This window comes from Globicephala melas, chromosome 4 (genome assembly GCF_963455315.2).
Source record: "Globicephala melas chromosome 4, mGloMel1.2, whole genome shotgun sequence".
Lineage (NCBI taxonomy): Eukaryota > Metazoa > Chordata > Mammalia > Artiodactyla > Delphinidae > Globicephala > Globicephala melas.
Window position 1 is genome coordinate 70,175,242 of NC_083317.1, and position 13,329 is coordinate 70,188,570.

A 13,329-nucleotide genomic window follows, 5' to 3' on the forward strand; every position below is an offset into this window, starting at 1 on the left:
AAAGTCCTCTTCACAGGGAGCCGGTAAGGCACTTTCTGGGTTGACAGCGAACTCGATCACTCTAGGATCACGAGCAAATTGACACCTGAGCTGAGGGAACGCGGCAAGAGATCCTGCCCATTACCTCCGAGCACTCGCGAGGCTGCCAGTGAACCCGAGACCGCGTGGGCATCCCAGGTCGCCGTCACGTTCCCCCGCTGGGTGGGGCGCTCCGCGTCTCTGGGCGTTGCCGCTGAGCGCTCCACATCCCCAGGAGTCGTGCTGCCGTTGGTGAGAGATCGCAGCGTGCGCTCCCCGACTCCAGTGAAAGTAGCCCAGGTGTGCGGGCTGTGAGCGCGGGCTCCGGGCGCCCCCTCCTCCACTTCGGAGCTGACGGCCAGCTCAGGACTGTCTTCGGTGGCTGCGAGAGGGCCAAAAAGGGGAGGGCCGGTCACTCCGGGGGGTAGAGCTGGGCTGTGTCAGCCAGACGCTTCCCTAGGCTTTCTCAGTGTTTTTATTTGAAACTGACAAGGTGAAAAGCCAAACTGTGTGCTGTTCTTGCAAAGGCACCAGTGACTGAAACCTCAGGAAGCAGTGCGGGGGGTCAGTGTTGCTGTTCAGGTGGCTTGGATTTATGGGAAGGTTTATTACTTAGTGAACAGGATTGATACGGTATTTCTGCTCGGTGATACATAATAAATAGTGTTTATGTCAGGGAAATTGGTGGTGGCAGTGGGAGAGGTGAACAGTGGGCAAAAGACTAACAACCCTGCTGGGGCTTTAGACCCGACAAGGCCTGGGAGGGAGGCCAGTATCACCTGGAAGGTTTTTACCTCCTGGTAGGACCAGCGATACACGATCAACACAGAGCCTGTTGTTCTATACTGTCTGTCATTCTATAGTGTAGTTCTTCACCCTAGCACATCAGTGAGAAATGGCATTGTGGTCAGAGGTTACGTGTGGGCTTGGTTGTTTTTTTGTAACGTATAAGTTTTATTTCCTTGGTAGGGATAAAACAGGGACAGGTGACACATGAATAAGTATCCTTTTCCTCCTTTCTTGGGTATATGTTTTATGCTATAAACTTAAAGAATCTTAGATTATTATATTATCAAATAAATCCTTCTTTTCAGAAATGATGGAAATGAGGTCCAATTCTTCTTGGCGTACATATCTGGATCTAATGAGACAAACAGGCTCTTTTCTGATTCTTATTCTTATTCCCAGACCAGTCTAGCCCTTGACACCCCATGGACCAACCTTGGTGGAAAATGGATACAAAGCTGAGTGTAGGTTCTCTTCATGATAGGTTTGCATTAACTGACAGACAGGAATGGGGACAGGGACACACAGTGACCTGGGGCAGCACTGAGAAAGCCAGGACCCAGTCACAGATGTGATCTGACCCAGGCAGCAGGACTTAAAAGACCCACAGAAAGTCCACCAGGAGAGGCTGGAGAGTTGAGTGTACTCGAGCACAATCTCCCTGGCAAAGAGGACAGGGCTGGGACGGACGATGATGGTCGAGGCTCTGTTACACAAGACTTAGGCCAACAACCCTGTCAGGCTGACAGACTTAACACAAGTCATGCCCTGAAACAGAGGGGCTGCATCTGAACCCAGAAAAAGGAACGAACCAAGAACTCTGAAAGCTGGATGGCAGAATCGCTCAGCTGTGGGCTCTTCAGAGGAAAAGGGAGAAAGCATTATGTTAACCCAGAGCAAGAGGGCTTCAGGAATGAGGCTGTTCCTTATCTGGTGCTTTAGAACCGAACCCCAAGGTCCACTCACACTGAGATCACATTTTCCACACCAATCAACTGCGCCCTCACTGCAGAGTGCAGGGTACTGAAGAGGGAAAGGCTATGGGACATGAGCTCCTGGTCTGGGATGGCAAAAATTCGGAGCGCCACAGGGGTAGGGCGGAAAGGATTCCTTGTGTTTAGGAGACAGAGTGTGTGTTTTCCATTCACAGACATAAAAGAGCAAACAGCCTCCACCCACACATGTGGTATTCTTTACGATACAGCGTACGCTTTTCCACGTCACATCAGTAGTGATAAATGTTAATTTTCCTAATCAATTAGGGTACTCATAGGGGGGGAAAGAGCTGCTATTATGAGTGGTGGAGAGGTAAGAATTTAGATCTATTATAAGCTTAAATGATAAGTTACTGCATTTTTGCTTTAGTCAGCATATAATTTACACTGATAAGGCTGTTGAGAATTGTTTTTAAATATTTTCCAAAAACATTATTAAAAAGGATCATCAAAGGAAAAGTTTTCGGGCTTCCCTGGTGGCACAGTGGTTGGGAGTCCGCCTGCCAATGCAGGGGATGTGCGGGTTTGTGCCCCAGTCCGGGAAGATCCCACGTGCAGCAGAGCGGCTGGGCCCGTGAGCCATGGCCGCTGAGCCTGCGCGTCCGGAGCCTGTGCTCCGCGACGGGAGAGGCCACGGCAGTGAGAGGCCCGTGTACCGCAAAAAAAAAAAAAAAAAAAAGGAAAAGTTTTCTCAATTGATAGATTGGACTTCATCAAAATTAAAAAATTTGTGCTGCAGATGCCAACATCAAGGAAGTGAAAAGACAACCCGCGGAACGGGAGAAAATGTCTGCACATCGCATCTCTGATAAAGGACGCGTATCCAGAATGTGCAAACAACTCTTACAGTGCAATTAAAGAAAGACAAATAACCCAGTTTAAAAGCCGTCAAAAGATCTGAACAGACTTTTCCAAAGAAGATATACAAATGGTCAATGAGCCCATGAAAAGATGCTCAGCATCATTAGTCAGCTGGGAAAACTGCAAACCAACACCCCTTGAGACACCACTTCACACCCACTAAGACGGCTAGAATCAAAAGAGCTGGACAATAACAAGTGGTGGTAAAGGTGTGAAGAAACTGGAACCCTCGTACTTTGCTGGTGGGAATATAAAACGGTGCAGTCACTCTGGAAAGCAGTGTGGCAGCTCCTCAAAGGTCAGAAATAGAGCCACCATATAACCTGGCAATTCCAAGAGCACACAAAAACTTGTACCTGAATGTTCACAACAGTACTATTCATAATAGCCAGAGGGTGGGAACAACCCACCCATCCAATAATGGATAAAAGCACAATCAAAATGTGGTCCATCCATGTGATGGAATAGTATCTGGCTATACAAAGGAACGAAGCACTGACATGCTGCAACGTGGATGAACCTTGAAAACACGATGCTAAGTGAAAAATACAAAAGGCCACATACGGTACGATTCCACGTATAAGAAATGTCTAGAAGAGGCAAGTCCACAGAGACAAAAAGTAAATTAGTGGATGTCAGAGGCTGGGAATAGCAGAGCATGGGGAGAGACTGCTGATGAGCTCAGAGCTTTTTTGGGGTGATGAAAATGTTCTGGCATTACATAGTTGTGATGGTGGCCCAACTTAGTGAATATACTGAAACCCACTGAACTGTCCACTTTAAGTGGGTGAATTGTATAGAATGTGAATTATATCTCAATAAAGCTGCTTAAAAGGCAGTGAAAGAATTTCTCTCCATGAAAGCCCAGACCTGGGGTGAACAACCACTCATGAGAAGCTGATACTTTCACCTTCCAGAAGCTGTGTGACTGCGGCAGGCATGGGGGTATGGCGGCGGCGGGGGGGGGGGGGAGGGGGGGCGCTATATGGGGTGGAAGGACACGGCAGAGAAGTCCCCGAGCTGTGCGTGGGAGGGGCACGTGGCAACAGCAACATCTTGGAGATAGAACAGAAAAACTGGGGGATATACAGGGATATCGGTATCAACCAGCTAGAAGGATGGCCTGGGAATAATGAGGGGCCCACGGAGCTATTTCATTAATGCGGCAGAAGATCGCAGCCCAGGCACCCCTCCACCGTCCGCGGGGTGCGGTTCCGTGAACGGAGACTCACTGGAGCGCTCCCCGCGTGGTGCCGAGGAACCCAGGCTTTCTGAGGAGGATGAAGACAAGGACTCGGTGGCCGGTTCGGAATAGCTCCTCTCACCAGGCGCTGGGTCACTTCCTCGAGACTGTGGGGCGGAGGCTGAAAACCGGGTCAAAACCGAAGCGTTCACAACCTCAGGATGGGAAGTGGAGCTTCCGGTCGCATCTGCGAATGGCTCGCTGTCGGTCAAGAACCAGCGAGCAGTGCTCTCTCCACCTCTTGCCAGCGTGACTGACAGAGACACAGTCGCTGTCTGAGACACGGAGCTGCCACTCCCCACACCAGAGCTGCTGGCGAGTTGGTGTCCTCTGGAGGCTGAAAGGTGTCAGAGAGAAAAGGCCATCACATGGATGGATGCAAGAGAGATCCCTCCACAGCCGAGACGCGAGTCTTCCCTAGGAGAAGGTGCCCTTTGCAAGGACCTTGTATAGTATTTACTATACGTGTAACCTGACGTGCATTTTCAGGTTCTAAATAATTATTTCAAAACTCTTCAGTGTCAGTAAGAGATCAATACTAAAAATAAAAACTGGTGAAGACGGGAGCTTTTAAACAGTATGTGCAAAGCAGAGTAACTTATAGGCCTGAGTGTTTTATTCTCTTTCCCCCAAAACATGGGGTGTTATGAGCCAGTGAGTATGCTGTTATGTCCATCAAATACAATGTGCCCCAATACTGTGCTTAGAGCATTTTTCTAAGACAGTTCTATTATTAATAAAACTAATTTTGGGGACTTCCCTGGTGGTCCAGCAGTTAAGACTCCGTGCTTCCAGCGCAGGGGGCCTGGGTTCCATCCCTGGTCAGGGAACTAGATCCCACAAGCCGCAACTAGAAAGATCCTGCACACCACAACGAAGATCTCACATGCTGCAACTAAGACCCAGTGCAGCCAAATAACTAAATAGATTTATATTTTAAAAAAGATTATTCTAATTTTGAAGTATAGCAAACAAAAAATCAACTATAGGGGGTACACTAAAAGCATGAATTTAGGGAGTATGTTTATATCTGCACATTTTCTTTGTAAAGATGATCTGTACAGAAGATAACTGAAGCTAGCTTTAAAGAGCGGGCCAGCTCTCAGTTTGAAGATGATGCTGCAGTGACAAGATGCACCAGCAGTGGGACCTTAAGGCGGGGGTCTCAACTCTGTGGTGAGTGAGCTAAAGACCACGCACTCACTACTTAAACCCGATGAGCCTCAGTTTCCTCATCTACAAGAACGCAGGAGGAATGACGCCTATTTGACTAATTTCACAACATTGTCATGAGGATGAAAATCAAAATGAGATAATGTGGTATACCAGATAAAGGAGATGGTGTTATCCAAGAACACAGTGGTTTTTTTTAAAAAGGTTGCAAATGGTCTTAAAGTGATTCCTTGAGAAAATGCAACGATTTAAAAATGTCCATAATAAATTAAATAAAGATCAAAGACTTACTTGGGGAATCATTTTGCCAAAATTCCCATGAGACCTTGGAGGACGTAAGGCCAACTCCATTTTCTGTGGATGGCTTAGTGAGTTCCCCATCCCCTGGGCTCCTGATTACTCCACTGTTTCTTCTCCACCCTGCCTCAGAGTGTGAAGAATGGACTGCTGCTGAAGTTGTGGTCATTTCAGAGTCCTCAGGGAAACGCTCTGTCTCATTTAGAGGTCCTGGACTGATGGCTAAAGACTGCAGCATCTTTAGGACACCGTCGGGGAACATGGTAGCAACATGGACACTCTTTGTCCCACTGACCGAGGGGCTGTGGACAGCAGTAGAGTTGTTTAAATCCTCCGTACTTCCAGAAGCTAAAATGGAAGAAAATATGCTTCAAGATTAGTTGGGGTGTATCTGGATACAAATGAGTTAATTACATTTCGGTAGATGAATATCGACAAGGTGGATCTAATAGATAAACACACATAACACACTCATCCGCCCTCTCCTCACAGAGCTAAGTGGAGAAGCATGAGGTCCTTCACCGAGCACAATAAAAGCTTCAGATCAAGCTAAGAGGAAGACAGGAGAAAGCCTCTAGACATGATTTTCATTTGTCTTTATAGAGGAAGCTAAAAACTTCTGCTCTTGCATCCCACTTTATTACTTACACAGGACAGACCATTGTAACAAGGTGCAGGATTTGTTTTCCTTTGTTTCAGCAGTGTAACCCTTTTGTTCAAATGCTATTATAGAGTAAAACCCACACATATGGGCTCCCCTGGTGGCACAGTGGTTGAGAATCTGCCTGCCAATGCAGGGGACACGGGTTCGAGCCCTGGTCCAGGAAGATCCCACATGCTGCGGAGCAACTAAGCCCGTGCGCCACAACTACTGAGCCTGCGCTCTAGAGCCCGCGAGCCACAACTACTGAGCCCGCATGCCATGACTACTGAAGCCTGCGTGCCTAGAGCCCGTGTTCTGCAACAAAAGAAGCCACCGCAATGAGAAGGCTGCACACTGCAACGAAGAGTAGCCCCCGCTCGTTGCAACTGAGAAAGCCCACAGCAAGAAGACCCAATGCAGCCAAACATAAATAAATAAAATAAATTTTAAAAAAAACCATACATAAAAATGAATCAAAGTGGGTGCCTTGCAGGGGGCCCAGTCACCACTCAGGAGGCCTAGGGCTCTGCAGACCACAGTCAGAACAATGCTGGCCTAGAAGAGTAATTCCCAGCCTTGCCACCATCAAGTGTTCTTTATTATTCCCCACCTCATGGCCATAGTAAACCTTATGTTTTGAAAGACTATGAACCGAGCTGCATTTATTAAGTAACGGAGCTTCTAATCAGCAGGAGATACTGATTGTTACCCCACTGATTTGATTTAATTCCATCCAAAAGCAACAGGCTGCTAGTCAGGTCATGAGGCTTGGGAGACCAGCTCTCGAGCTCACATACCACTCCAGGAGGCCAAGGACTCCAGGTCGAGAACAGCTTTTCTGATGAAATGGATGGCAGACACTGGATCAATCGTCAAGAACCTCAAGAGCTGAATTATACACCACTGGTCAAAACGTGCAGAGTGCTCTGCAGAAGTGCTGTGGCTTTTGCTGGTGGTTCCCTTCCACAGAGAACTCTCCAAAGGACACCCAGAGAAATGACCTCCAGAAGGGCACGTTGAAATCTTCCTTCCAAACAGGAATGAACTGAAGGAAAGCTTGCTGAGTGGGCAAGATCCAAAGGGAAGAAGAAAGAGTGCTTTTTTCTCTTTTTAAGCCAAAATTTTAAAAAAGTACTCTCTATACCTATATAATGAAAGGCTTCAAATTGTTAATTATGAAAAAAGGAAGGAAGAAAGGAAGTTCTCATTATAAACGGGTCCCTGAAGATGAGTCCAATGTGCAGTCATGACCAAAAGCACAAATAAATATCAAATATATACATATAGGGAGAGCACAGGAAACAGAAAGGTTCCTTTCACTTTTGTACAAAACCATAAAACCAGGTATACCTAGAACATAGGCCACAGGTCTGGTCACTGGACCTTCATGGAGACAAGGAAGATGCAGGCAATCCATAAAACTAGTAATTAAAACATGGGAGGGGCTTCCCTGGTGGCGCAGTGGTTGAGAGTCCACCTGCCGATGCAGGGGACGCGGGTTCGTGCCCCGGTCCGGGAAGATCCCACATGCCACGGAGCGGCTGGGCCCGTGAGCCATGGCCGCTGAGCCTGCGCGTCGGGAGCCTGTGCTCCGCAACGGGAGAGGCCACAACAGTGACAGGCCCACGTACCCCAAAAAAAACAAATGGACCTGGGGTTTTTGAGCACAAGCCACCCATTCTCCTTGCTTGACCCTGCGATAAACCTTTCTCTGCTCCAAACAAACAAACAAACAAAAAAAAAAGGTTCAGTATAAAAAAAGGAAAGCACAACACAGACATGCCCCAAATCCTCACTCGCCCACTTAGCTTCTCAGGCCTAACTTCATTAGAGCCACCATCTATATCCACCAGTTACGGCCTCATCAGATTGCTGAGTGCGCTTTCAAAACACTTTTATTCCCAGTAAATTGCATCATTTCATGAATTCAATGCACAGTGAGGTTTTATTGGACTCGGCAGGAATACCTGTCCAGCAAAGCAATGGCCTCAGAAATACAATTGTAAAAGTTACAACCGCTGGAAGTCACAAAAGGAAAATGGCTAGGGTTTCCCTGACCCTGAGGGCTCTGTGGAACACTGCTTCACCATCTCATTCTCATCAGTATTAAAAGCTCTGCCTTTTACTAACCAATTACGATGTGCCACTACTTCACGTACGCCTCCATATATTGTGCTACGTAAGTACTTTATATCTATAATCTTGTTCCATCCTCACAGTAAGCTATGAAGCAGTGTGCATACTTCTGCAGAGCTGGTGCTTCTTAATAAGAGGAGAAAATGCTTGGTCAAACTAACCTACAGTCACCACTTATGTTACTAAATGAGCGCCTGCTAAATACATCTAGGGTGAAATGTACCACGTTTCTAATCAGCAGACCAGCACTATTGATTATTTAATAATTGCCTTTCCTTGCTCATTTTCTGCCCTTGAAGCAGTCATTCGAAAATGTGAAGCCCATCCATTTGGGAGCAGAAAAAAACCTAAATTCCCTAATCTTTATAATAGGAGGTGAAAGGAACGCCTACTCCTCTGAGAACACTATATGGGTCACTTTCCCATCACAACACGACATACTGGAGCCTCAGGCACGCATCACAGTGCTCACCCCTGGCTTGGCTGCTATCCAGAACTTGCCAAAAATCTGGCAGGAGCGGCTGATATTTGGGAAAGATAGGCTAAATCTACAACCTTCTGAGTTATTTATATCCTCTTCCTTTACAAAGTGAAATCACCACGAAGCAATTTACCTGGACCACATTAGCTCAGCTACCCACAGAAACACTTCCATGAGTTGAGATCCATTATTACACCCTCAGCTCCTATTGAGAATCGACAGAGAATATCACCTTTTAAAGAACATCAGCACAGTGTCCACAAAACAGCAATTGAAGGCGTTTTCTGTTATGAGCCTCAACATTCCTCACATAAACATTCCTCTTAGAATGTACTGCCCCCAAAACACTGAAGCCTATGGGTGAAATTGTATACTCACTTTATCTGACAATAATAGCATGCCTCACCCGGTTTCCCTTTGTGCCCTGGCTTCCAGGAAGCTCAGTACTAAATTCAGTGCTCAGTTGTAGCCATTTTCACATAATTCAACATACACATATCTCTTTTTGCCTTTAAAAGGGAACTTTTTCCCCTATTAGTTGCTTTGCTTACTTTTCCCCCTAATTATCAAACAGTACATGGTCATTATAGAAAATATAAAAAGTACAGAAGGAAAAAAAGCAACAAAAGATCTAAAGCAGCAAGCAAAATGATTTCAAACAGCTTCCGATCTCTTTTTTTAAAATCTGAGTTAGCTGTCTGGGCTTTTACCTGCTTTAACACATACATTTATTAGCACGCAATTTATTTTTGGAAGCAGGTAACCCCTGACTACCTGAGCCTCAGAAGAGGTCGTGCTGTGTGTATGTTTCTATGTAGCAGAATGCGAAGTGAAAGGAGTCACCGAATACAAAGGCTGATGTGTTTGGAATAACAGATGCTGGAACTAGAAAGGATCTTTAGGATCAACTGATCTAATCCCTTCATGTTTCAAATAAGGACTCCCATCCTCCCCAGGCCAGGCTCCTGGCTGGAATCCTAGCGCTCACCTAGTGAGAAGCATCACTCATCTGACTGGTCCAAGGGCCACGACTTTCACTGGGTCACGTTTACTAGTGGACAGAGCAGCCAAGTGTCACAAAGCGCATGCCCCTACCCCATTCCCTCTTGGCTTCGATTCCCTACAGAGAGGCCAGTTGGGCTGGGTGACTCCCGGTCTGCCTCGGGCAAGTCCTGCTGGCTTTCTCAGCACTCCTGCCTACATGCCTAGCGCTCCTAGATCCTGTGCTCAGAAAATCTAAATCTCAAGATTTGGATTTTAGAGGAGGTAGGAGGTACACCGGAGCTCTGGTTAGCAGGGTAGCAGGGACCAGCCCAGCATTAAAAATAAAGCAGAGCTTCGTTTCCCATGTGGCTTCGGATCCTCGTTCATGTCCCCTCTGCATCCCTGCGGGGAGGAGAGCAGGGGCTGTCAGGCTAGATCCAGACAGTCCTGGATGCCTGGGTATCCCTTCATTTAACAGCACACAAAGCCCCCTCCAGTATCTAAGAGGGAGGTGGGACCCTACGTAGCACAGAACATCCAGTTCACTAAGAAGAAATAGAAATGCTCAGTGAAACTCAAGGAAGAGGAACGATATGGTAGAACTCTTCAAAAATTAAAAGTATAAGGTTCTAAAAGAATGAATGCTCAAGGAATTGGAGGGCTAATTATTTTTTTAATGTTAAAAAGTACAGGTGACTACAGAGTCAAGGCCAGGAGCTGGAAACATAGGCTGATTTTCAAATATACCACAGTATATATACCACAGTAGTGGGTTGAATTTAAAGTATAAATATTAAATGACCCTGACCAGAATCAAGTTTAGCTTCCTTTCCACCATTTCATAAAGCTGGTTGTAAACCACTGAACCACAGAACTTTGAAGCTGGAAAGGATCGTAGCTTTTATCCTATCTAACCAATGTTTAAGAATAATCTTAAAAACCAATCTCCTAAAAATATGAATCATAAATTACATATATACCCAGTCAGCAGGAAACTGTATACAGAGTATATGGAAGGGGAATGGGCTGCTTTAAATAGGCATTCCAGAAAGGGCCTCTGGGTTCTGTTTTTGCTTTGATGACATAAACCTGAACCCCTAGTCTTGGAAAGTACTTCTAAAAACCTCTGACCTATGAAAATTTTGAAAGGGCAATTTCTGAAGCCACCTGTTTGCCAAGAATATTTCCAGCCCTCTCTGTCCTGCTCCCTATGGCACGGAGATGCAAACACAAGAAGCACGCACAGGCTCGGTATAAAACCTTGGAAAAGAGACACAGTGGGCAGAGTTTCCAACATTGGCCTGTGGCTGGATGAACCCTGTGATATTTGGGTACATGCTCACCCCCTTACTCATCAACTGTACCTCACTGTGGGGCAGGGGAACCTAACTAAGAGAAGTAATAAACACAATCTGTGTCTTCAAGCAGATTACAGGCTATCTGGGTAGAAGGCATCAGATAAGCTGGTGTGACAAGGTACATGGCACAGAGGCTCAGAGGGTTGACAAAAGGCTCAGTGGAGATGGAAGGCCTGCACAGAGACAGAACTGATGACTAGGGGTTGGAATGCAGAGAGGCCAGCGCTCCACTGCTGCAGTCTTGCAAACACCTGCCCGTATAGTTTTTTTGAAATGATGCCCAGAAAAACGTCTATCTATGTTATCTTTGCCATTGAAAGAAACATTTTTGCAATAATGAAGAAATACAAATATAACTCCTCATCAAGTGAAACAATGTTCACCATTTCATTCACCCCAGAACGTGGCCCCTTGTGCAAGACCACACACCAGCCGCACTCAGTCTTTTTTATGTGTATATGTGTGGGGAGACGGGAAAAGCAGGGGTTGGTGGATGGAAAGGCCTAGAGCAGCCACCAGACCAACTATTATTTTCCTCCTTATACAGTTAAAGAAAATACATTTTAGACATGAACTTCAACACTGAGATAAATTGGGCAGGTTGTACTTTGAACCAATACTTTGCATTGGTGCTTAAAGTCCTTTCCCCTCAGCCCCTGTGATGAGCATGTAACTAGCTGGCTATCCGGGGCTATTTATTTCTATTCTGAATGACTTCAGAGGGTGCAGCTGGGATAGCAGTACTCACATGCGGACTGGTCTGAGGGAGGGAAGTGAGCCAGTGTCCTGGAAAGAGGCAGCCAGGAGAGCTCTAGTCCTGAGGAATTTCTCTGCCTGGGGAGTGTGGTCTCTTCTCCCCCCTCCACAGCAGGAAGAGAAGACTGGGTCAAAACTGAAGTGGCAGCCACCTGGGTGTGCACAGTCACTTCTTCAGGGAGCCCCTGCCCCCTTGCCGGGGAACCCCAGGATGTTCTGCTTTCCGTGTGAGGAGGGGCGGTTCTTCCTTCTGACCCTGAACTGCTGGACGGCAGGCGATGCCTTCCCAAGGCTGAAAGCAGACAGCAACAATTAAAATTCCACCAGCAGACTTCCAAATGTCTGAACAATCTTTGAGTGGGCTCACCTCTGACCTCTATAAAATAGACACGAGAAGAAATTAGGAGCCATTGTTCATTCTATGAAAAATCACCTCCTGAAGGAGGGACCACAAACCAAGACAAAGACTGTTTTCAGATCTCACAAACAAAGATTCTGCATTTTGTGGTAAAATTATCAGCAGAGGGGCACAATGAAGCTAAGTATCAGACGATAAAGAACCAGAGGTGGGCTTCTGATCATCATGACTCATCACTCACATTCCACAAAGTTGGTCCCAGAATTCACTTGAATTTAACATAAACAAAATTCCCACTATCTGGATGACCAACAAACCCAGGCTGCGTCACAGGCAGTTTCTAAGCTCTATATCCATCATTCACGAATGGAACTTTAAATACTGTCCTATGTACTCTTTACAGAATTGAGTCCCCCAAACAGACCTCCCATCACTAGGGTGTGAAACCATGGGGTCATCTTTGATGGCTTCAGCCTCTACTTTTAGGCCATCACATCACCAAGCTGTATCGATTTTATCAAGTCTTCACCAATCCCTTCCTCTCCATCCCTGAGGCCAGCAGGCCACATGTTAGCACCTGGTATCTGGATTTCTGTGTCTGCCTGGGTGGTCCCCTGGACTCCAGGTTCCTTCTGCCCCATCTCTCACCCCAGACATCTTATACCCACATGCCAAGTGAACCCTGCCCGAATTCACTTTAATCATGTCACTGCCTGTTCGAAAACCTCCAGTGACTTTTCCCACCACACCAAATCAGAACTGCTTGGTTTTCAAAGTCCTCAGTAATTGTGCCTAACCCCACCCCATGACTGTCCTACCCGCAGCTCCTCTCCTCTGTGTGTGACTTATGCCCGCCCCGAGGGAGGCTGCTGGCCTTGCCACCCACGAAGAGGCCACACTTCTCTTCCTTCCTCTGTATCTTTGCTCATATGGTCCAGGCATCCCACTCCTCAGCCACCCTTCCCACCAATACAGGCTTAGGCACAAATCTCAGCTCTGAAACCTGTTAACTGTTTGACCTGCACACGTTGGACTGATTAATTTCTCTAGCTGCAGTTTCCGAATTCCTAAAATGAGAGTAACGTGACCTCACCACTGGCTGTGAGAATTGAGAGACATGTTGGTATAGCGTAGGTACTAGCTGGTGCTAGATTTCTTTGTCTTCCCTTCCTCAGTCAAATCCTGCTCGTCCAGCCCCAGCCCCTTCTTGAAATCCTTTGCTAGAAATGGCAAACCACAG

The 13,329-nt window shown here is 46.6% G+C and overlaps 1 protein-coding gene across 4 annotated transcripts in view; it reads right to left on the bottom strand.

Annotated features, from left to right (window-relative positions):
- Window positions 1–13,329, bottom strand: part of HEG1 (heart development protein with EGF like domains 1) — a 144,185-nt gene that overhangs the window by 84,597 nt on the left and 46,259 nt on the right. For all 4 annotated transcript variants that reach the window (XR_009563721.1, XM_060298186.1, XM_060298187.1 and 1 more), the window contains 4 exons: window positions 11,724–12,023; window positions 5,368–5,721; window positions 3,893–4,240; window positions 125–400 (listed from right to left, as the gene is read on the bottom strand). Coding sequence is in view for 3 of the 4 variants with exons in the window: in XM_060298186.1 (XP_060154169.1) it covers window positions 125–400; window positions 3,893–4,240; window positions 5,368–5,721; window positions 11,724–12,023 (1,278 nt within the window). In the remaining variant the exon portion in view is untranslated. The remainder of the gene's footprint in view (window positions 1–124; window positions 401–3,892; window positions 4,241–5,367; window positions 5,722–11,723; window positions 12,024–13,329) is intronic.